We start from the raw sequence: 23,244 nt of genomic DNA, 5'->3' as shown, positions 1-23,244 counted from the left end.
CAATGCTTAGAGATGAACAAGGTGGTTTTAGTACAGGCAATTCAAATATTTGTACTATTAAGAAAAATTGTGCAGCAATGAGAAATTTCTTTCTGGTGGCATTTGTCGATTCATGAGACATTATTTGACAGCACCCAAGAACCCATGTCATGGAAGGTTTTCTGACACTGTTATGTACAGCTAATTGAAGGTATCAAAGAATAAAGTATGCATATGAGAGCTGAAACTGATAGATTCTTGTAAGGTTAATACAATACATATACTATTTGGCACCGCAGAATATTTCGTTATCTTTGCTCATAACTTTCATAATAAAAAGTGATGGAAAAGATAGAGAAGATTTTGACTGGTGAACAGCAAAGTTGAAATACTTTAAACATGCATGCCTCCCAAACCATATGCAGCATATACCTAAAGGGATCAGATTCAAAAATATATTTATGGCAAAGACAAATATTAGTGACAGACTATGCACGCCCAAATGAGTGAAATAACACTAAATAGAGAAAAGATCAATTAGGATGAGTCTCTCAGATGTTTAGGAAGTGATCCCATGTATAGGTTCTCTCTAAAACTTATTTAAAAGACCAAAAAGAAAGACACAATGAGTACACTGAGATTCAGTAATTAAGTATGTACACTGAAATGGTGTATGAAAGTAAATTATATAATAGTTTTCATGTTACGACAGTGGATCTATATAAGATTTTGTTAAATTGATAAAAACTTCATAAGGATATTAGGAATCCAATGGCATGAACGAATGAGAAATTATGTCAGGAGGGAACTACAGTTCAACAAGTAGATGAAAGAATGATAAAAGGAAGATGGAAATGGTCTGGATGTCCTTTGCACCACCCCAAGATGAAGAGTTGGCGACAATTGTCAGCTGGGTGCCTCTAAACACCAAAAGAATTGGAAGACTCAAACCTACTTGGATGAGAACTATGAGATAGGGAAGTTTAAAGATAAGTGACATTTGCAGAGAGAAAGCACTGGGGATGTGAGTAGCAGAATTTCACAAAGCCCTTCGCATCACAGGAGGATATAGGCAGGTACAAGGTGAAGTGTACCTTACATGGTACACTATACATGATGCCTTAATAAATTTTTGCAGTATCCTTTCAGCCCAAGCTGCATTGCTTTCTGCTTTTTAAAGAGACATCTGTTGCAACTGCCTTATAACTTAATCTTTATCTTGATTCAATTTTCCTTCAAGAATGAATCCTTCATCATGGGAACTCTTAGCCCAAAAACATGGCTCAATGGTTGTCGACTTTATGATAACAATAAGTTGAAAAAAATATTAAGTTGACAAATTAACCTATGCCTAATGTGGAACACAATTTACAGTTTATAAACACAACTAAAACCTTTACAATTAACATAAAAAAAATTTGCACGCGTATCTAGATCAATGTTTCACGTAGCAAATTACACTTCCCACTTCGTTATTAACTTTGCTAAGTCAGTCATTCTCTTAAGGAAAACACTGAATTTAGACATAAGTTAAGAACACTTCTTTGTAGCTCAACAGGTCTCTAGGTTAAGTGTTCAACAGTAAAAGTTATCTACCCAAATTAATTTACAGGCAGGGGTTCTGTTTTCGGCAGGGTGCTGATAAGCGAAAACCACCATTACCCAAAACTCAGCGATTTATGGCGCTTGTGGCGCCGAGATTCAGTTAATGGCGGCTGTTAGGTATGTTATAGCACCATAACTCTATTATCAGCATTTAATGGTGCCGATAACCGATACTTGGCCCGTTATGGCGCCATAATTTACCGATTTTATGGTGCTAGATAAGCGCCATAAAACCGGATTAACCAAGTCCGCCGATAACCGGGGTCGGCCTGTATTTTTTCCATTAAATTAGATAGATTTTAAAATAAGTTTTAATAACTGAAATTAGAATTTCCCATGTTAACCTTGAAATAAAGTTACCAGACATCAAGTTTTGTGCCTAATTTTAAACAGAATACCTAACCAAAAAGATAATACATTTTCTACTATAATAAAGCACCATCCTGAATACTCAGCTGATCCGTATGTTACAAACTTTTACCATGAAGTGAATTCTAGAAACTACATTCATTACTATCATGCAAAAACTCTTACCTGATAAACCATGTAACCCAACACATAAGGGAAATTACTCTACTGGAATATGCAAATGCCCAAACAATTATATTCATTTATTTGTACTTGCAGCGTATTTACAATTTCCTTTCAGACTTGAGCAAATTAAAATGGACACTTAAGTAGCATATACCTTGATGACACGAAAAGAAAAAAACCACTAGCAAAAAAAATTAACTTTCTGAGATGATGGTGACAAACATAACTAAGACAGAGGCTTAAATAAAACACAAAGAGACATGGAATAATCAACACATGTTATTATTTCATTGTGCATTTGGTATAAAAATAAGTTAAAGACATGAAATAATTTCAAAACAGTATATTCTTTTCATGGCAATAGTGAATTTTGAGAGGATTCAAGTTTCATGAAACATATAGTGATCCACTTTAGCACATTTTGAGCTGTCTAAAGAATTGCTCGGTCCATTTGTTAAAACTGTCGTACTACTGTCACTATTGGATAAGCTGTCATTTGTCCGAGTTGTTGACGCATATAATTTATGAGACACCAGGTTATTTGTGGTCGCACTACTTAAAACATTTCCACCATTTTTATTTATAAGTCCACTGGATACACTAAAAGCATCTGCCGATGAAGATTCTTGTATGTGTGAAGATGTTAACGCTTGGCTATCACTACACTCACTGTTTGTTGAACACTCGCTGCCAACCTTGTCATTTACAATGCTTGAGGAGGCACACAGTAAGCTGTTACTTAGACTAGTTGCTGTAGAAGTGGATAAGGACATGGAAGAAGACAAAGATGTAGAGTTGGAGGAAGATAAGGACGTGGTGGAGGATGATGAAGATTGGGATGGTACACAAGAAGAGGAAGAGGAGGAGGTTGCTACTGCAGTCAACGTGGATGAAGGTAAGGAACAAGACTGTATCTCATCACCCGTCATGTTGCTTGTACTAAGTTGCAGCCCCGAAACTGCCAAGGGAAGCGTGTTAGTTGAGTCGAGGGTCACAAACTTGGATGTGGGTTGAGTGGTAAAGTTCACGGAATGTAGATGCTGACGTTCACTTGTACTGCTGAAGCTTGTCGCCCAATCACTACTAGACAGATCATGAAGCGTGACCCCTCCTGAACTACTAGAACCACTGTTTGTTCCTACACCACCTTTAGATGCACTACCATTGTCTGTAACGGCACTGCTCGAATCTGCTACGAGGTCCACTTCTAAGTTTTCCCCGAGTATCACTCCAGGATCACCACTGAGTAATGTGTCAAGTTCTGAAGGTATAGTCACTTCTAAATCAGTTATACTTCCTAAACTTTCACCGTCTAAAATCTCCGCAGTGATCATGACAGAGGACGGCACCGCCGATGCCAAGTTTAGCTCCTCTGTGGATGTCGTAGAATTGAGGCTCACGTCTGGTGTCAAAGTGACTGGAACCCCAACTGTTTCTACGTCAATTTCCACATCAGTGTCGTTGTCCTCTGGTGGAGAACTCGGGCAAAAGTGTGGCCTGCAATAAATTTAAGATGATGAAAACAAGAAACACAAAATTAACTCAAATTTATTCTCACGGCCCATCTGTATCTACGGACATAAATTTTCATGCCACACTATTAAATACAATTTATACTGTTGCTCTACAAAGTCACACCCTCACATGACAAGAAAATTTGTTATACTTAGATTTCATGTGTACATATAGCGATATTCACAAAATTCACAAAATAAACTCTACAACATTTTTTTAATAAAATATTAAAAACTACTGGAATAAATATATTAAAAACTACTGGAATTAAAGTGACAAAAAGCTTGTATGTTTCCACTATGTAAAATAGTTAATACTTTTTGCAATTGCATTTTAACAGTCCATGCTTCTAACCAAAAAGATTTTTTGCTATTACATTTCTAGTACTACATTGCATTGTATTCTTACTGTTACTTTTTATTTTATACTCAACTAAAAACAGCTGACCACTTATAAAAGAATGGCAGAATTTTCTAATAATTTCCCTACTTTATAACAAAAAAATTACATCAATATATCACCTAAAGTCTATACTTACCTAAATACTCAAAAAACATATTCAATACTGAAAACCCTGAAACACCATAAAGTGGAAAAATATCCAACAATTATGAACAACGTTTTGCTAAAGCTTACAAGTCATCCAAACCTATATATACCTGGAGGTGATGCTAAGTACTACCGTGTTCAACTTTTTAGTATTTCCAACTACATTACCATAACCTGCTTTGAAGGGGAAATACATTATCAATACTAACATATCCAGTTCTAAATGTCAATACTACTAAAAATTTATATAAGAGATAGACACTTTGAACATAGAAGAAATTGGCTCATCGCTTACAATTCAAGCAATCTAACTCTGATGTAGATGTATTTTCAGCATACCAGTGTTTTGACTTTATGTCAAGTCATTAACTATTAGTATTGAAAAATTTCACTTGCTAAATACGACAGAACTGGTTAAAAATGAAATACTTATAGCAATACTCTCTTAATGAGTGAAGGCAGGAGCAATGTCAGGTAAACACCTATGCATCTTTGCTCTCACCAGCCAACCTAATCAAGAAAGATCATTACTATTGAACTTTACGGATGGCTTCACACTTCAATGTATGTTAAGACAATAATTTTTCATTATTCCTATAGCTTCTGCAATGCATGCTGCCATAACCTTCCGGTTTTATGTGAAAGGACAACTTAATTCTTGTCCTCCTAATATAAACTCTACATCAAATGATAATTTTATCAGCAAGTTGTCTCACTAGAGCAAAAAACACCTAAGGCTACTGAAATATCTTCTGTTTAAGCACAGGCGATTCCAAATTCCCATGACCATAAATGTAGGAAAGCCAACTGTTACAGTAAATAATACAATGAAAAGAGATTAATACTTAAAATGTAAGTACCCCATAAAAAATGCATTAAACAAATAAGTTCAATTCAAGCAATTCTTATTAACTATACTATAGCTATCTCAAGTGTCAAACATACTTCTGTTCAAGAAGGGATGGATAGTAAAACACATTTATGACTGCAATGATTAATCATCACAGAAATTTGTCTACAAAAATGTTGTTTTGATATCTATTGAAGCATCACTACTTAAGTTCCACATTCTAAATATCCAACCTTTGACAAATAACTGACTTACTACTACTACCAATGAAAACCAATCTATGATCTACTAAGTGATAAGCTAATAAAATTCTACAATAGCTAAAGAGAGTGATTTTCATAGCCTTCTCTCCATAAAAAAGGTGATGAACTGGGTGTCCTTAAGATTCTTAAGTGTATTCCTAGATCTGGGGAAAAACATCCATAACCTTACCATTCAGTCTTAACCTCATGGAGGAAATCATTCGTCGATGTGATGCCGTTAGGCCCCACATCTCTAAAGTCCGTCTTGCACCAAAGGTCATCAAGCGGCGTACTTAACCTATCTATCCACACCCTGCAATCATTGTAAAATGAATATATTAAACCTATCTTTTCTTACCAGAAAGAATGAAGTGAAAATTACCCATTTCAATGACCCAGTACCAGTTATAGGACAAGAGATGAAAAATAATTTAGGATTATAAATTATGAAAAATACAAAACTGAAGCTAGTACTGAAACTGATAAAGCTAAAAACTATGCCACTGATCACCTCAAATTTTGCTATAAATGTAAATTCTCATTTAAGTTAAGTTTTAGGTTAAGTCTGTATTTAAAAATTATTTCTTTAAAAAATTAATTTTAACAATCTTTGAAAAATCTAAAAGAATACTTTTATGTAAAATGATAGTTTTGTATACAGTTCCAGCAGTTAACTAACCTGCCACCTCTGCCCATTCTTCTACGAGCAAAACCAATACATCGACGAGTAGGATTTGAAAGGGAGGTGAGAGAAAATCGATATTTCGGGTCACCTCCTCCACCTTCCTTCGGAGGGACCCACGGCCAGTTGCCTTCTCTAGGCTGAAAAATTAGAACATTTTGTAAATCACATCCACTGATCATAATAACCATTTGCTTCTCATAGCTATGAGAAGCTTACAATGTTTTTGTTGTACAGCCCACTATAACTTATACTCCAAATCCTACATTTAAGGGAAAACTTACAAACATACAGAGTATGATTTTACTACTAAGAGCTAAAGCTTTGGCATAGGGTACACACCCACCAGACAATGTCATCTACCACTCACTAAGCTTCCACATTCTGGAGGCTTACCATTTCACTGACAAATCATTCCACTTCCATGAAAATCATGAAAATTCTGAGAACTTATCAGAAATCACTATTTTGGGGATTTGTAATAAACTCTACCTTGCTCATCCCCTGGCAATATAGTACTAATTCTAAAAGAAAATCTTGTCACCTACACTTCTAGCCCTGTTAAAGATACCATGGTTGTGCTACTATAATTGTGTAAGGGGGGTACCCATTGATATGTCTTGTGCAACACACCATAAACAACACTAAAGGTTTTTTTCAACATCCCTCTAGCCTCAGTTTCACTCATTTCTGCCTAAAACAGTTCCACCCTTCCATCTGGTCCAAGCTGTCCTACTTAGTATCAGCTTGCTCCAATCTTAAGTTTTCATTCAAGAACAAATTCTTTTGGCAAGTTTCATTAGTCCAGATATGACTTCATGATTTCAATAAACTACTGTACACTCATAATATCCAAACCTTAAAATCAAACAAATCAGACAACTCGAAGTGAACTGCAAATATCATTTAGTAACTAAGACAAAATACTGAAATCCAGATAAGGATATTTGGACACAGGAAATAATGCAAGAAATGAGAGAGAGAGAGAGAGAGAGAGAGAGAGAGAGAGAGAGAGAGAGAGAGAGAGAGAGAGAGAGAGAGAGAGAGAGAGAGAGAGAGAGAAATCCAGTGATGTTTTCGTACCTCCAAGAAAATAACATACAGTGGACCCCCTTATTTGTGTTCTCAGCATTCACAGATTCTCTATGGATCACATCTACCCATTATTCATGGGAAATTAGTGTATTCGCTGTATTTTTCTATGAGAAGTATCCACAAATTACTGTATTTTCATATCAATTTCATAATTAAATGCACTTTTTGAGATAAAACCTATTAAAAAACCAAGTATAAGCATTTTTAGGGTTTTTTCTTGAGTTTGAACTAACAGATTTGGCAGTTTTAAGCATTTTTATAGGTTTCTAAGTATTCCCAGTTTCTAGCGATTTGTAGGGGGTCTGGTACGCATCCCCAATGAATACAGGGGGTCACTGTACTACGTACTATGCTCAGATCAATCCGCTGAAAAATTCACAATACGTACAAAGTTCACGGACTATCTTTTCATTTTGCTGAAGCAAATCTTACCACAAAAATTACTATAATATAGTAAATAAATATCACCCTTGGAAAATATATTTTAAAAACATGAAATTTTTTAAATCTAAACACAATTTTCAAACACATTAATCATAATGGCATTACTTCTGGGCGAATTATTCCCCTTTGGCACAAACTTCTTACATCTTGAATGACTAAGATCCCACTGTCCATGCCAACGCTAGGCTCCATCATCCTCCAAGGATCATTTTTATGAGCTCACCCTACAAGAAAAGAGTGAAGGGAAGGGGAGAGGGCACTGTGTTATGAATAATGTGTTTGTGCGGAAAACATCTTTATAATTTATAAACAACAATTTTTTGTTCATTACAACCCATTAATCCTATACAGTCTAATCATAATTTAGGAGAAAAAAATAATTAAGAGAAATAGTGATCAAGTGTTTAATCCCTCTCTGGGTAGATGGAGTGGTGCAAAGCTGTTGTAGCGCAAAAGTTGTATCCTCTGTGAAAAATGAGGAGCTCTCCATAAAACAATAGGTTGTATGAAAGCATTTTGGAACTCCAAGGACATACCTCTCACCAAACATATGATGTAAAGGGACATATTCCAAGAAAATACAGTATCCAATGTGTGCAGGTAACAAGAGGAATGAGGATCATAAGGATGAGGATGAATGGTCCATATCTTTCCCAACTAATACGTATAGGATGTCATGCTGTGACAATCAGTCCCAACAAGTCTACTGTACATCAAACAGATGTAAGTCATATGTACACCAAATCTTGAAAAAGTATAAGATTATTAGCAAGTAACTGCTCTAAGAATGGTAGACACTTCATGACTGAAATTCAAAGCTAATAATGATGAAAAAGCACAAACTTGATCCTGACCAGGTAAATGTTCCCATAGTAGAGTTACAAGCAAGAACATGAGATTACTGTATCCCCAGCATCAAAGAAACACCCCAATTTCAACCGGCACAATTTTGAAAACAAAACACACAATAATAAGGTGGAAACACTCAACTTGATGGCTTTGTCTTCGTTGGTGTGGCATGCGCATTCAATTGTCTCAATGTACTGGAGTAATACTGTGTATAACTTCAGCTACTACAGCATATTGATTATTGTAGTTTTTCAGTTTATTTATTTTTAAAAATAACTTGTTTTATGTTCTTCCACAATCATTGATCTTAATACTAAATATGCATTTCTATAGTTTCTATATCAGCAAACTAAAACAGAACTTGGGCATATTACAGAGCACTGCAAATGCTAAAGTTACACAGGTGTGGTATGTCAGAAATTTTTTTTGGCTAAGTGTCTCAATGTGTGCAAAAGAATGGGGCTATCACTGTTGCTGGTAGTATTATATGTATGTTTACAAAGATCTTTTTTAAATTCAGATATATGGAAAACTAAACCACATAACAGTATATAGTATTAAAAATATGTAAAAACTCATGGCATAAACATGACATCCCAAACAAAACAAAATAAAAAATGAATATATAAAGACCAACATCCTCACATTGTATATGCTACAAATACAAAAAATCACTCTAATCTTTAAAACCAGAAAATATTTAAAACAGTTATTAAATATAAAAAGGTCTAGAGCACATTTCTGAAAAAATTGTCATAATAGTGATGTAGTATAAAAAAATTTTCACTTAGAATATGATGGTCTTGCTATAGTACAATTTACCAGTAAACCTTTTTTTAGCAATAGCACTTCAGGATATGTTTGTCTAAATATAAAAGTCCAAAACTGTCAAACTCAATTTTGATCACTCCTTGATATTCAAAGACGGGCATTCCCCCCTTATTGTTATATTTGGTGTAATTCGGTGAAAATCCAATTTTCCAGCATCTTTTAGTTTGGAAAACTATCTGGTATGGCAGTTAGATAAAAAAAAAAAAAGTCCCATTCCAGATTAAGGCTACTGTCTGGCACCATTCTGCAAAATGCCAATTTTAAAAATAGTTAAAAGGGCTTCCACTGCTCGAGTTTCACTACCAAATATAATCAAAACAGCTTCTCACTTCTCTTCGTTTTCCCAACAGTGCTCAGAATTCAGAAATACTTTACATAATTAGAATTGGTGTTTTGCATATTCTATGTCCTGAGACTCATAGCTACCAGTGAAAAACTTTTACTACTAAGTAACATCTGAGAACCATGTCTTAACATCACTCTTCAGCAGTATCTGTGCTCATGTCTATAAAATTTTATTTGCCGTTTTCTGATGAAATTTATATACTACTCTAAAATTATTTTTCAAGCCATTTACAGTAAATACTGTATCACTACAGGACAATAGATATTCTTTTCATTTCATATACTGTCAGAGAACATTTATTCTGTTCAAACACATTTAGACCAATCACAAGTTTCTGTCAGTACTACTTGCTAGTGATACAGAAAGAGTGATGAACGCTTGCATATTTGTCATCACAGATCTTTACTGAGCTTATAGAGCACACAAGGTACAGCACCTGCTAAACTGTACATGCACATTTTAAAAATCACATAACTCAATTTGTTTCACATCTCATTTCATATTTTCAAGGAAAAAAGTGCACAATAACTATGGTGTTAACAAAGAAAAATATTTGCAAAGTTGTGCAGTTGATCAGTTTAAGCCATGACATGTAGAAGCAGGAATTTATTGAGACTAAGCTAATGAATAAGTATGACATTACGGTGTCGTATGGAAGTTTTTTTATGAACAGTGGTAAAATTGTGAAATTTCCTTATGATGATATAGTGATAAAAAGAATAATGAGATAGGTAATCTTATAATGCATATGGAATTACATACCCTAGACAAGGTCCTAGTTAATAATCTTTCCTAATAAAATTTTAATAAAAATATACAGATTACTTTAAGATAATTATGGCTTATCTCTAGTTGGTCAAGCATTTTTGCTAGTCTGACACCCAGTAGATCCCATTGATCCCCAAATAGTACTGGACTTGTATTACTTGTTCTTTAATATGCAATATTCTTTTCCTTCCTCCTTTTCTTTGTTTCATTTCCTATTTTCTTCCCTTTTATATTCATTAACATTAATCGTTGTGAAAGTACAAAACAGGTTTTAGCCAAAACATTTTTATCCCTGGTATATCTATTCAAATTTGTGAATGTAAAGCAATCAGTGACAGGCTTCCACAAATTTTGGAAAATGTTTTTTGCAAATCTTTTTATTGAGATATAAATCAGTTATTCCAATAAATCTTTTTAATTACAACATTGTGACACATAGAATGTTTAAATTACTTCATCACGATATCCCAAAGTTTTTATCATGGACCAAACTCATCTGTTCAATACCAGTCATCCAGAAAAGTTGCAAAAATATAAAAGGCTATCAATGGATGAAAAACTACGAAGCAGGTACTTGTCCTGACAACCTTCTCATCATCTCAATTGCTGCAACTGTATTTCCCTCAGTACGAAAATTCAAAATCAAGCAAAGATTTTCTGATCAAGCAAATGGTGTGCTCTAGGGAATCACCTTAAAGTAATGTTTAAAATGGGAATGTTCACAAAAAGATTTTTTAAAAAGTTTTTCTATGTCAACGTTCTTATATTTTCTTTTTTAAATGACTACTAATATAATTCACAACCCTGGTTACCTGCACACTGTGGTGAAATCTCGACTTTGAAAAAAAATAAAATAAACACACACACATACAAACCATACTGTATAAAACAAAATACAAACCAGTGTTTTGATACTGGATACAATAATTCTCTTCATTGCTATTGATACCATCTTTGCCAAGGAATAAAAATGTACTTTATGACAACTGAATAAGATAAAAGCACTCCTTACCGTATGGTAATTGGTAAATTTTTTTCTTCTAAAGGTAAATATACCATCAGGTTCATTTTCTTCTTCCGCTTCAGATGGTGAGGGTGATGCACCTTCTTCATCTGAGCTAGGAGGAACAGAGCCTATTGTATCCTGAAAAGGAGAAGATAATTACAACTATGAAAAGAAAACTATAAAAAGAAACAAACTGGATCATAAACTTTGAGATTTATTATTCAGTTTACTTGCTATACCTGGCAGTCATTTTTCTATGAAAAATGGTACCCAAATCTATTTTGCACAAAACAGTAAGGTAACCCAGTCTTTTTTTACACAACAATATTGTATTTTTGTGAAATAAATTTTAACCACTTTACACTAGGAAACATGACAGACAGTTTTACTTGACAAAAAAAAAGTTGGGAGGCAAAATATGCACAAAACTTTTATTTATGCAAATATTGTTGAGCATGGCACACTAATTAGTACTCTCCTTTATGACTGATACAAACAAATTCCTTTGACAAATCAGATACACCTGAAAGAACCCTGCACATTTTGGTTAAAACCATCTTTAACCTTCACAGTCCAGGTTAAATATACAGGCAGTACCTGGTTCATGGCAGGGGTTCCGTTCCTGGCTGAGCATTGCCAGCCAAAAAATCAGCAATAATATCACCAATAATCTGATCACTGGTGCCGATAACCAGATTAGCAACACCCTTATGCAGAGATAGGCGCTGAAAATCCAGTTAATGGTCACTTGACAAGCACTGTAAACCAAGATTTGTTAACCAATGCCAGTGGTATGCAAGGACTGCCTGTATTAAGCACACCCCTAGACCAAGCTAAATTTAACAATGGCAAAAAAAAAAAAAAAAAAAAAAAAAAAAAAAAAAAAAAAAAAAAAAAAAAAAAAAAAAAAAAAAAAAAAAAAAAAAAAAAAAAAAAAACAAAAAAAAAAAAAAAAAAAATATTATATATATATATATATATATATATATATATATATATATATATATCAATGGAATGAAAAAATTCAAAAAGATTTTCTGTACCTACCAAGGGAAATTGAAAGTGAATACAGGCAGTCCCTGGTTATTGGTGGGAGTTCTGTTCTGACGGCTTGATGATAAGTGAAAATCGCCAATAACTGAAAATCGGTGAATTATCGGCACCAATATCTGGATTTTGGCATCAATAACTGGTGAATGGTACCACTGTTAGGAATGTATCAGTGCCAATAGTCTTATTATCAGCCCCGATAAATGGAAATAGCTGATTTTTGGCATTAGACAAGCTCCATTAAACTGGATTGCCGATAACTGGGTACTGCCTGTACAGTCGACACGCCTCTATTCACAGTTCCGAAATCACGGATTTTTATATGGCACATATATACACATTCGTACAAAATTCACCTATTCACTGTATTTTTCCTAGAGAAATATTCACTAATTACAGTAGCTCACCGAGATAACAAATTAAAGCGTCTGAGGTGACCCTGCTATAACAGAAATTGTGGTATTTTATTGTATTTATCCGTGAATGTGTTTTTGCTATAAAGCCAGATATATTTATACCCTGCACCCCTTAAACTACTGTAAAATGCTTGTAACAGTTATGTTCACTACCTAATTTGATGGTTCTAACAAAAATATACAATTATCATTCTAAAACAATTAGAAGTCATCTCAAGAGAAAAACACCCCAAACCATCCCAAAACCCCAAGCGATAAAGCCTACATATACTATGTAATTATAGTATAGTCCCTCGTTGGATGAGTGGTTTTTGCGCTCGGCTACCAATCCGGTGGTCCGAAATTCAATTCTCGACTCGGCCAACGCGGAATTAGAGGAATTTCTCTATGGTGATAGATATTCATTTCTTGGTTCGGATACCACAATATGCTGTAGGTCCCGTTGCTAGGTGACCAATTGGTTCCTAGCCACGTAAAAATAACTAATCCTTCGGGCCAGCCCTAGGAGAGCGCTGTTAATCAGCTTAGTGGTCTGGTAAAACTAAGATATAACTTTAGTTTATATAATATAAATTACAAACTGCAGGACAGTAAAAGCTTTGGCATAATTTTTGAAGTTGAAATCAATGTAAGTTAATAAAGAAACAGTAACAATAAATTTTACCTATCTGTTCAATAAACGTGGAAAATATTTGAGTAGAATAACAAAAATTACCGTTACATACTGGTGATTTTATCATGTATCTCATGTACTAACATCTTTTCCTCCATCTTTTTACCCCATCTTCTAGTTAAATAAGTTAAAAATGTAAAAGATAATGAGAAACATATTGGTAGTAGCATTACAACCAAAGGAGATATGTACAGCTGTTTTGCTAAGAACAACTGAATTGCATTTCAACCATAGTACGATAGGAAACAATGTGTAATCATGTTTACAAATTACGTTAAATAGAAGAGGAGTGATATATTTTTACTATAATTCTATTGCTTTAGAGAAAAGATGGGCGAGGAAATATATGTATATACTATGTTGTACTAATAAATTTACACAGAGAAAACAGTGTTCAAGCTCCATATAACTGTAAACTATCATGCATCGACAACATAGATTAAACTCCAGTAAACATCGATATCCCATTAAACTCGACCGTAAATAAAATTGGATAAAGTATTTTAATCAAAACTACAAGTTAAAAGAACAGTTTACTGTTTTTTCACGCCAATAAAAGATAAACACGTAAAGCTTATATGATGAATTAGAGAAAATATTGAACTGAAGCTCTTGACTTCTTTGACACACACACAAACCATGACCCCCTTGCCATCTACTAACAAAAAAATAACTATTTTTTTCACAAAGAGACCCCCAAGTCATTTTTTTACTTAAGAACAAATTATATAACAAAATATAACCTTGTCTTATGTAAAAAGAATATCTAGAGATTCAATGAAATAAACTTACCTCATAATCACCCTCAGCTGACTTTCAAACCAAAACACTGATCACTATGTCTGAATTTTATAATACAATAATGATATGAGCATACAATATCATTGGATACAGTAAAACACAATTTTTTAAAAGATCCATGTATAGGATGCATATTTGTTGTTTTATAACACAATTCTAATAGAGAATAATACATATTTGGTGCTAGGTCCAGAGGCAAAAGCCCTCAAATTGGTTATTTCCATTTTGCACCGATATATCTAGAAGTATGATATACCCTGGGTCGTTACCTCAATGCACTACTGTACCGTACTTTCATACAAATCATATTCATGACTAAATGCATTTTTTGTGATAAAACTATTAATATACTGAGTTATAAGCATTTTTAGAGTGTTTTTTTTTTTCCTGTGTTTGAACTATCACAATAGGCAGTTATAAGCTTTTTTAAAGGGGTGTCTAATTATCTGCAGATTTTAGCTATTCGCAGCGGGTTGTAGTACATATCCCCTTAGAATGTTGGGCGACGACTGTATTTCAAACTCTGTGTGGGGCATCTTTTTCAAACAAGTTATAAAAATATACCAATTTTACCTTTTTATTTTACAGTACTTGACACAATATTAAGTCACTTAGCGTTAAGTGGCTTAATATCTTGTTGAATTTTGAAGGAATGGATAAGTTGGGGAAGAATTTTTGTCAGTGCATTAGATTGCAGACTGCCTACAGCACGTAGCGAAAGGGGTGAAGCTGGGACACCGTCAAGGAGAGAGCGCTCAATCACTTGCTTGGAGGTTTAATAAGCAGCTGTATATATTTTTTGGTCAGTGCTCCCACCATAATTTTTGCCTACAACATATCACTTTATTGCCCCCGTGACCTTAATATGGGCCAAGACGGATATGTTTATTTAGACAAAAAAACAGTTGAAAACTGTCAATTACTAAAATTCAACAATCCCTTGTGATTCAGAGGTTGGCACACCCCTTATGAACAAATCCTTTTGGCGAGTCTTATAAGTAGCTAGTCATATGATCCAAGTGATCTTATTTAACTTTAAATTATAACAAACATTCTAATGTGAAAAAAAATCTACCTTTAAAAATAGGTACATAACAGTAAGGACGCAATCTTATTTCCTAATATATACTGGGACTTACCTGTGGGTATGCAGAAGCTATAGTATAAGGGTCAGGGGGATGTGTGTATGTTGGTGTGAGCTGAGGCGTGGGGGGTGTGGATGATGCTGAAGATGAAAGGTGACCATGATGTCGTCTTGGTCTTTTCTTATAAGGCCGTCTTTCCCGTTTTCCATCCTCCTGAAACATAAAATTTACATTATCTGCTTAAACTAGTGATGTTTAAACAAATACTTAACAAAATTCTGACATTTACTATTTAAAGGTAATAAAATAACCCAACCTACAGACTGATAAGCACAATACTCCTACCCTGAAACCTATCTAGAAAATACCCTAATCTAGAAGTCTTGACCATACCAAAAGTTTTACAGAAATTTGTTTTTGCAATACATCTTTCTTGCTGCTGTTATCAAGAAACTGATGACAGATAAACATCAAATGTAGTACGTCTGTGAGTATTTCATTCCTTTAGTCACAGCATGGGTGCATACAAAATAGGAGCACCATGAAACAATTTTGTCTTCTCACAATGTAACCCAAATTAGCAATTTGTAAAAAGACATCAAAGCTCCTGAAGTAAGTTATCTAATATGGTATCCTGTATATTGATACATATGCCTACAACTATAGCTGCTTCCCTTTAGTAAATCTTCTGTATATCTCCTCAGAAGTTCCTGACCCAACATGGACAATTCCATTCACCATGCAGTCAAAGACCTTAAACATTAATGGTCCAACAGCATATGCAAGACTGAAAATTTCTACCAACTCTGAAATCATTTTTGCGCCAATACAGAAGCCCAAGTATTTATGGAAGGCTATGACAAGCAACTGGCAATACCTTTCAGAAACAAAGATATCTGGAAAAAAGAAGGCAATAAAAGCTAACAAGGGACACACACACACTAGACAATGAGGCTTAGCATGGTATGGTGCAAAACATAATTTTTTCTGTAAAAGGTACCCTCACCCTTTATACTGTATTATCAGTTGAGTGAGTAATAGTTGGATCATCTTTTGTAACCACCTTATTCTTATGCCATCAAGCATAATTTTTTTCCTAGTAACAACAAAATTCTCTTCTTGGTAAAAAGCGGTAAATGAAAAGGCACTATTAATTTTCATCAGTGTATGTGTGTTTTTTTTTTTTTGACAAATCAGCATGAAGAGCTGTAACCCCACTTAACTTGAGTCAATCACCTATATTCCATCCACAAGATTTAAAAGACCTGTATTTTGTGCTTTATTTTGCTGTGGTCTTTAATTATTTTAATATAATGAAGGGAATGAAGGTATGAAATTTTGGCCATTAGAAATGAGGGACAATGCATGGGGGAAAAATGACAAATTTATTAAATTAATTAGTATTTTTCATAACTAACAAACCTAAGGTCTTAACATTGGAATAAATCTTCCAGTGGCAGCTGGGAAAGTGGTAAAAAATCAATAAAATTGTATATGCAAGGGACTAGTGGTCCGTCCTTAGTCATAAGATAAGTGGGATCACCAACATCCCCAGCAGCAACTTGTGAAAATTATCTAGGGAATTACCATAAACAACGCAGGTTGAATTATGATCTACCTAATGAGTTTGTCCCTAGAAGTCCAGCAAAAGGCTATAAGATAGTATATACCAGGAACAAAGAATGAAATACTATACATAAATCTACAGTAAGCAAGCCACACAGTGAACTTTTTTTGTCCCTTTCAAATGAAAAATAAAATTTGAATATTTCCTGTTAGAAATTACTCTACATGAATAATAATATGGCAAAACAAACTTTGCAAAACTGTAATTTGTAGAGGATTTGATTTTCTCATAGAATAAAAACTGACCCTTCCACACAAGTCTCATTCTGAGATAAAGACAGATCTTGGTCTAGTACGAGTGAAACTTGAATTTTTTTTTTTTTTTTTTAAATTCAGCCCCTTCAACTATGGTTTCTTTAACTAAGCTAGTGAGCAGCTGCTTTGGTTCCATTAATTAGTTGTGAAGGAACCTTTTAAAAACATATTGTTTAATTCACTGTAACATATAGTATTTTGTATCGACCACAAATGCATCATATGTCTCATTTAGAGGCAGTGGGAAATCATCTATAAATATTTAACTAGACATGTTCTGGAGAATACATATGCACACAGTGGAATGCCACACAAATCTATTAAAATCACTTTACCGTTTTATTTTTTTTTTACTTAAATTCCTTCCTTTTTTCACAAAATGTGAAAATTTTAGCAAGTTACAGTTGGACAGGTACAAGGAGACCAAAGAGGCTGAATTGGATATAAAAAGCATAAAGTACTGATGCAGCTGAGGACTGAACAAAATAAACTTCATTTTCACTAAATGGATATCAGTCAATGAATTAACATAGAAGCTTATCTAAATCATGAATGCAAGACAACCTATAAGGAAAAAGACCAAAAAAATTATCTAAACTCCAGCTTACAGAAGTTATCTACAAAGTAAAATAAAGTATTCAAGAAGATAACAAAAATAAGCTGAAACAACTGAAAAAAATCCTCATTAAACAAAACACAAGGAATTAATTAGTCTTTTCTTTGTCTATTTAAACAAAAAAGGAAAAAAAAATACGCACACATTACCGAACATTGGTCAGACTCTTGGAATGCTTGAGATCCGCTGATGACTTTAGTCTTTAATTCAAAAACACATTACTTAAGTGTTTTCAATAGGCATTTCTAAGCTAAAGTTCTTGCAGTAGGCAGTTAACTGACTATAAAACAAGCATCTAAACTCTTACTTTTAAAAAAATGTTCACCCTCAATTCCAAATAAATAAAAGTCTCAAAACTTAAAAATTTTCAATGTACTTAATACATTAAAACATGCACAAAATAAAACTGTACAGTGCCAGCCTCCAACCAAAGCGATACGTACTCTTTTTCTACTCACTTTGCTGGAATGTGACATAGGGGCCACTTTCAACCAAGACCCACTGCCTGAGGCGCTCGAAGAGATGGTTCCTGATGTCAGCTGATGATTGGAGAAGAGTGGAGCAAATGCAGGCCTCTGGGCTCTGAGTGCTGTTACTTCTGCTAACATTGCTCCAGTAAAGTCCTGCATCTCATACCTGCAACAGTCACTTTCATATAAACTTCTGTCATTGGATTTTTGGAGCAATGGAATTCTGACACCAGCAACCCAGCAACAATGGAAAAATAATGGCACTCTTGCTTAAATTTATAGCCATAATATCAACAACACTCTCGCCCTCAAATTTTATCTTAAATAATTAATGGAGTGCAAAAGATTAGGAGAAATGGAAATCCTAACTGAAGCAAGTGAGCTGAACACCTGAAAAAGTTTAAAAAATAAATTTGCAACTCTTTAATAAAGGTATAATATTAAGAATGTTTAAAAAAATTTCCAGGATTTAATTCTAGCCAAATTTACCTAAAAGAATGGCTATTATCAAAATGCAAACCATAAGAGTTAGGTCAAACAAACAGTATTTTTTCCCCTTAAAATGGCTAGTATCAAATCTAAACCATAGGAATTCACCAACAATATTTTTTTCCCCTTAAAATTAACAAATGCATCAGAATACATACATAAAATAAATACCTTTTGGTTACAATGAAAGGAAATTAATTTGGTTCCTACAAAGAAATGAGGCAGTCACTTTAAAGTTCTTGGCTCCTCGTGATTGAAATCTAATGCCAAAAGTAATATGTGTATAATGAACGCCCTTATTCGTGGATTTCTCTCTGGAACATATACCACCATTATTTGTGGAAAATTTGCCTACTCACAGTATTTTTCGATGAGAAATATCCACAAATTCCTGTGTGTGTTTTTTTAATCAATTTCATCATAAAATGCACTTTTTGTGACAAAACTTAAAAAAACCAGGTATAAACATTTTGAATGGGGTTTTCTTGAGTATTAACTAACAAAATAGGCAGTTATAAGTGTTTTTATAGGGGTTTCAACAATGTGCGGGTTCTAGCTTATCGCGGAGGGGTCTGGTAACTATCCGCCGCGAATACAGGGGGAACACTGTAAAAGTAAATGCAGTGGATTTTCATCAAGAGTGATAGATTAAACATATACATAATGCTGTGGTCTTACTTGTTATTGACAGATGCCAAATTGTATGGCAATACAGCTATAGAATATGATTATTATAACAAGAAAGCTCCTCATATTTCATATTTGCCTTCAACATCACAAGAAACAAAGGTTACCTGTGAAATTCTACCATATATCTTTCCTGTGCTTTTTATGCCATTATCCTCAGCCTCCACTCCCATAATTTTCATCAAAGCACATCTTGGTCTTCCAACTCTTCTGGTACCCACAGGAGTCCAACTGACACAATCACATACCATTTGCCCTGGGTTTAGACATAGAACATGTCCAAGCTACATACATCTCTCTCGCATTATTCCATCTACAAATGGAACTTCCTTAAATTCCCTTATGCCCTTAGAGTATCATTTATAAGTATCCTGCCATCTGAATCCTGACATTCTCCTCAAAATTCTACTCTTAAAAAAAAAAAAAAAAATCTTTTGGATACTTTCCTTGTCATAAAATAATTCATGCCCATACAGGAATACACATCATACTAGACATATAATTTTAGTCCAGTATGCAATCAGGTTTCATTGATTCCCAAATCCAAATAAAGTTAAGCCTACGACTGTCTAATTTCCATTTTTTTTCTTTCAGTAAGTTCCAACACAAGCCAACTTCTAAGATCACTTATTCCTCTATAAATATCTATTAACTTCTTTCTCCAGACCATTAAGAATTAGCATACTGAATATTCTCCTGACAACCAATGCACCAATCCCTCTATCATTACCACATTGTCAGATCATCTTTCTCTGACAAGTCTGCTATGATTTCAAATTCCAAATTATGTTTTACTTTCTTTTTCTATATGCCAAACAGTTCTTAGTATTTGAGGTGCCCTTTCAGGTTCACCTAAATTCAGCTCTGCAAGGATTCTATTATTACCTAGTGTTCTCCATCACCTAGCTTCCTTTACTAAACAATCCATTTCAAAAACTGAATTCATTCATAAACACATTCAGACCTCCTTCAGCCTTTGGTATGAAGAACCTGCCTATCTCTCATTCAGGACTTCACAATATCTCTTTTTAATGACTTCACAACAAAGCTACAAAGGAAATACAACAGTTATACCTTATCAATCATGACCATCTCAGGTTGTATGCACAGATGACAAGAGAACTGAACTCTATTGAGATGTGATTCATATAGATAATGTTTGAGTGATCTCATGATCATTTCTCCCTTGTGAACTGAACACATGAGGCCTGACTATTACTTGCCAGAAAAGCTTTTATTCTAAGGGAATATAAAAAAATACTGTTAAGAGACTATAGACTGATTTTAAATAATTACTACCTCTGATGATCTGGAACCATTTGGTAAAGAATTTAAAGATCTTTCATCTACAACTACATTTCAAGAAATAAAATCAAAATATCCAATCTAGTCATTAACAAGTGAACAACTTCCCAAAAACAACTTATCAGCAATGAACAAAGATCTGATGAAAAAATAAACTTTCTTAGAAATCCATTAATAAACAATAATCTTGTGTGGAGGGCACCCAAGCACACCTACTCAAGATAATTGGAAAGAAAGAAGGAAAGAAAAAACCTAATCAAGATACTCGGAGAGGGGAAAAAAATAACACAGGGGCTAAAGAACTTTATCAATTGACAAAATTGACAAAGAAACTACTTTTCTGTGCCACCAACCTCTATCTCATGAGTTAATCCCATTTTAAGGGAGAAAGCAAAGGAAATGATGCCCTTGAAGAGAAAGTCAGACAGCTTCAGGAAGTCCAACCCCACTAAGGTATAATTGCCAGCGATCATAAAATCACAAGTATCTACAGATATTGAACTTAAAAAGGAAGAAACAATCCAACATAGTGCACTTGTCATGAGCATGGTGGTGGTTTAGTTGAATAAGCTTTCAACCAAAAGTACATGATCCACAAGCATGCCCGTCCAAGCAAATAATCATTAAGAGCTTGAGTAAATTACGGCATAAGTAAAATCTAGCAGAGGTATTCTTACTGAGGAGTTCTGAGTTACATTTAAAAGACCGAGAGGAGGAGAGGGCTAAAATTTCATGAGCCCTGACCCTAAGGAGCAAAATGTCCACTTAAGCCTGAAAAATGATCTGCTGTAGCCAATAAGACCTAAAATTCTTTAAGAAAACATAATGCTGACAACTGGTGTGCAAGAACAACTGAAGAGAAAGTCGAAAAGAAGGCTGTCTTTGCAGAGATGATAAATGACAGAAAGGATGAAAAGTAACTGAACAGTGAGGCATTCTAGCTGGAAGAGTGAGCCTTGGCTATGAACCTCAAGGCAAATGAAGTCCCACTGAGAACCAGTGGCTACAGTGGTGCTTCACCTAAAAGGGCTTAGAGCCCACTGTCATGGTTTGAGCATACAGGGCAATCAGGAACACTTGTCCTACAGTGAAATTCTAAAGTAAAGCATTCAAAATGGGCTCATAAGGGATAAGCCCCAAACAAGAAGATTAACCAAAGTTAGAGGAACAGTCTCCAACCTTGTTAGGGAATTATCATAATAATTATGTACAGCAATAACCTTTAATAGTAGAGAGATCTTGGTATTCCTCAGGAACACAAGACAGTCAGCTATCACAGGAAAAAGTCCTGTGGGGGTGAGAACCCCATTCAATACAATAAGCCATAAACCTAGGCCAATTCCCTCAGTCAATGGTGGTGATACCACTGGTAGTTTCTACAGCTATCTTCAAAAAGGCATCTTCAAAAAGCCACTCTCTTTGAGACTATGCTTCATAACTGTCATGCATAAATGTAAAAACTTTGGGTAACTCTAAAATCTAGAAAAATGGAGCTACTTTTGACACCTCTGGTAAGAAAAAACCTGGGTTAGTACACAATGAGCTCCAAAAGGCCTGGGAATACTCTTGCAACAAACTTCACTAAGAACTATATCAGTTTCCCATGGGGCAGATACACATAGATGTCGAGTCCAACCAAAGGCTGGATCATTCCATCTATTACTGCCTTAGTTGCTGGGTCTAGTTGCTGAGGATTGTGCTGTGGTAGTCTGGCATTCAATGATAAGAAGAACAGATCCAGCAAGGTGGGTCACTGTCCACCTACCACACCCAATGAAAATGTCAATCAGTAATCTTTGAACTGGTATGAACTGTCAAAGAAAAGATCTCTACTCTACAACCAACAAGCAGAATATCTGATACTGTCCCATCCTGATTCCTTAAATATGCAAGGGCAATTTGCTCTCCATGATATTGATGGTGTAGCTGGTCACAAATGCTTGGAGGGGTAAGTATGGCTGCTAAATACATAAGGACATTTTTATGCGTGAGACTCTTCTCCATGGAACTAACTGCTTTCACTTGAGACTCCAACAGGTGGGTGCCTTATTGCTGGGTTAAGGCACTGAAAATTTAACATAGAGTTTGGGATCTGGTGACATTAATGACATTCCCTTCAAGTTAATTCTGACAGTTCTGTCACTGATGAAGATTGCAAAACACTAATTTCACAATGGAGACCCTAACAAATATAGACACCGAGGTTGCCTTCTAACACAAAGCAGCACCTTTAGTTACCAACTTTTCCAGGTACATTAAGTGCCCAATTAACATATGCCAACTCTTGGCTGTTGGACAAGAGTGGCAGAAACACTCACCTGGAGGTGATAAATCTGTCAATTCTCATTTTGTGAATGTTCATATACAATCCCAAGTAGACTGCTTATGTGGCAAGGGTTAGATCTTATTTCTCCAATCTGACCTACAGGCCTATGGACTAACAAAATTCTAAAGACATTACATAGGTCTCTTCAAA

General features: G+C 34.6%; 1 protein-coding gene across 3 annotated transcripts in view; it reads right to left on the bottom strand.

Annotated features, from left to right (window-relative positions):
- Positions 1-2,375: 2,375 nt before the first annotated feature.
- Positions 2,376-23,244, bottom strand: part of LOC135219838 (enhancer of polycomb homolog 1-like) — a 102,468-nt gene continuing 81,599 nt past the window's right edge. For 2 of the 3 annotated variants that reach the window (XM_064256949.1, XM_064256947.1), the window contains exons 6-11: positions 18,261-18,453; positions 15,375-15,533; positions 11,302-11,433; positions 5,954-6,096; positions 5,465-5,587; positions 2,376-3,615 (exon numbers count right to left, since the gene is read on the bottom strand). In XM_064256949.1, the coding sequence (XP_064113019.1) occupies positions 2,499-3,615; positions 5,465-5,587; positions 5,954-6,096; positions 11,302-11,433; positions 15,375-15,533; positions 18,261-18,453 (1,867 nt within the window). In that variant the 3' untranslated portion in view covers positions 2,376-2,498. The remainder of the gene's footprint in view (positions 3,616-5,464; positions 5,588-5,953; positions 6,097-11,301; positions 11,434-15,374; positions 15,534-18,260; positions 18,454-23,244) is intronic. The other variant, XM_064256948.1, reaches the window with a different exon arrangement.

The sequence above is a fragment of the Macrobrachium nipponense genome, chromosome 1 (genome assembly GCF_015104395.2).
Source record: "Macrobrachium nipponense isolate FS-2020 chromosome 1, ASM1510439v2, whole genome shotgun sequence".
Classification (NCBI taxonomy): Eukaryota; Metazoa; Arthropoda; class Malacostraca; order Decapoda; family Palaemonidae; genus Macrobrachium; species Macrobrachium nipponense.
Note: the sequence above shows the minus strand (reverse complement) of the source record. Positions and strands in the feature narration are given on the sequence as shown.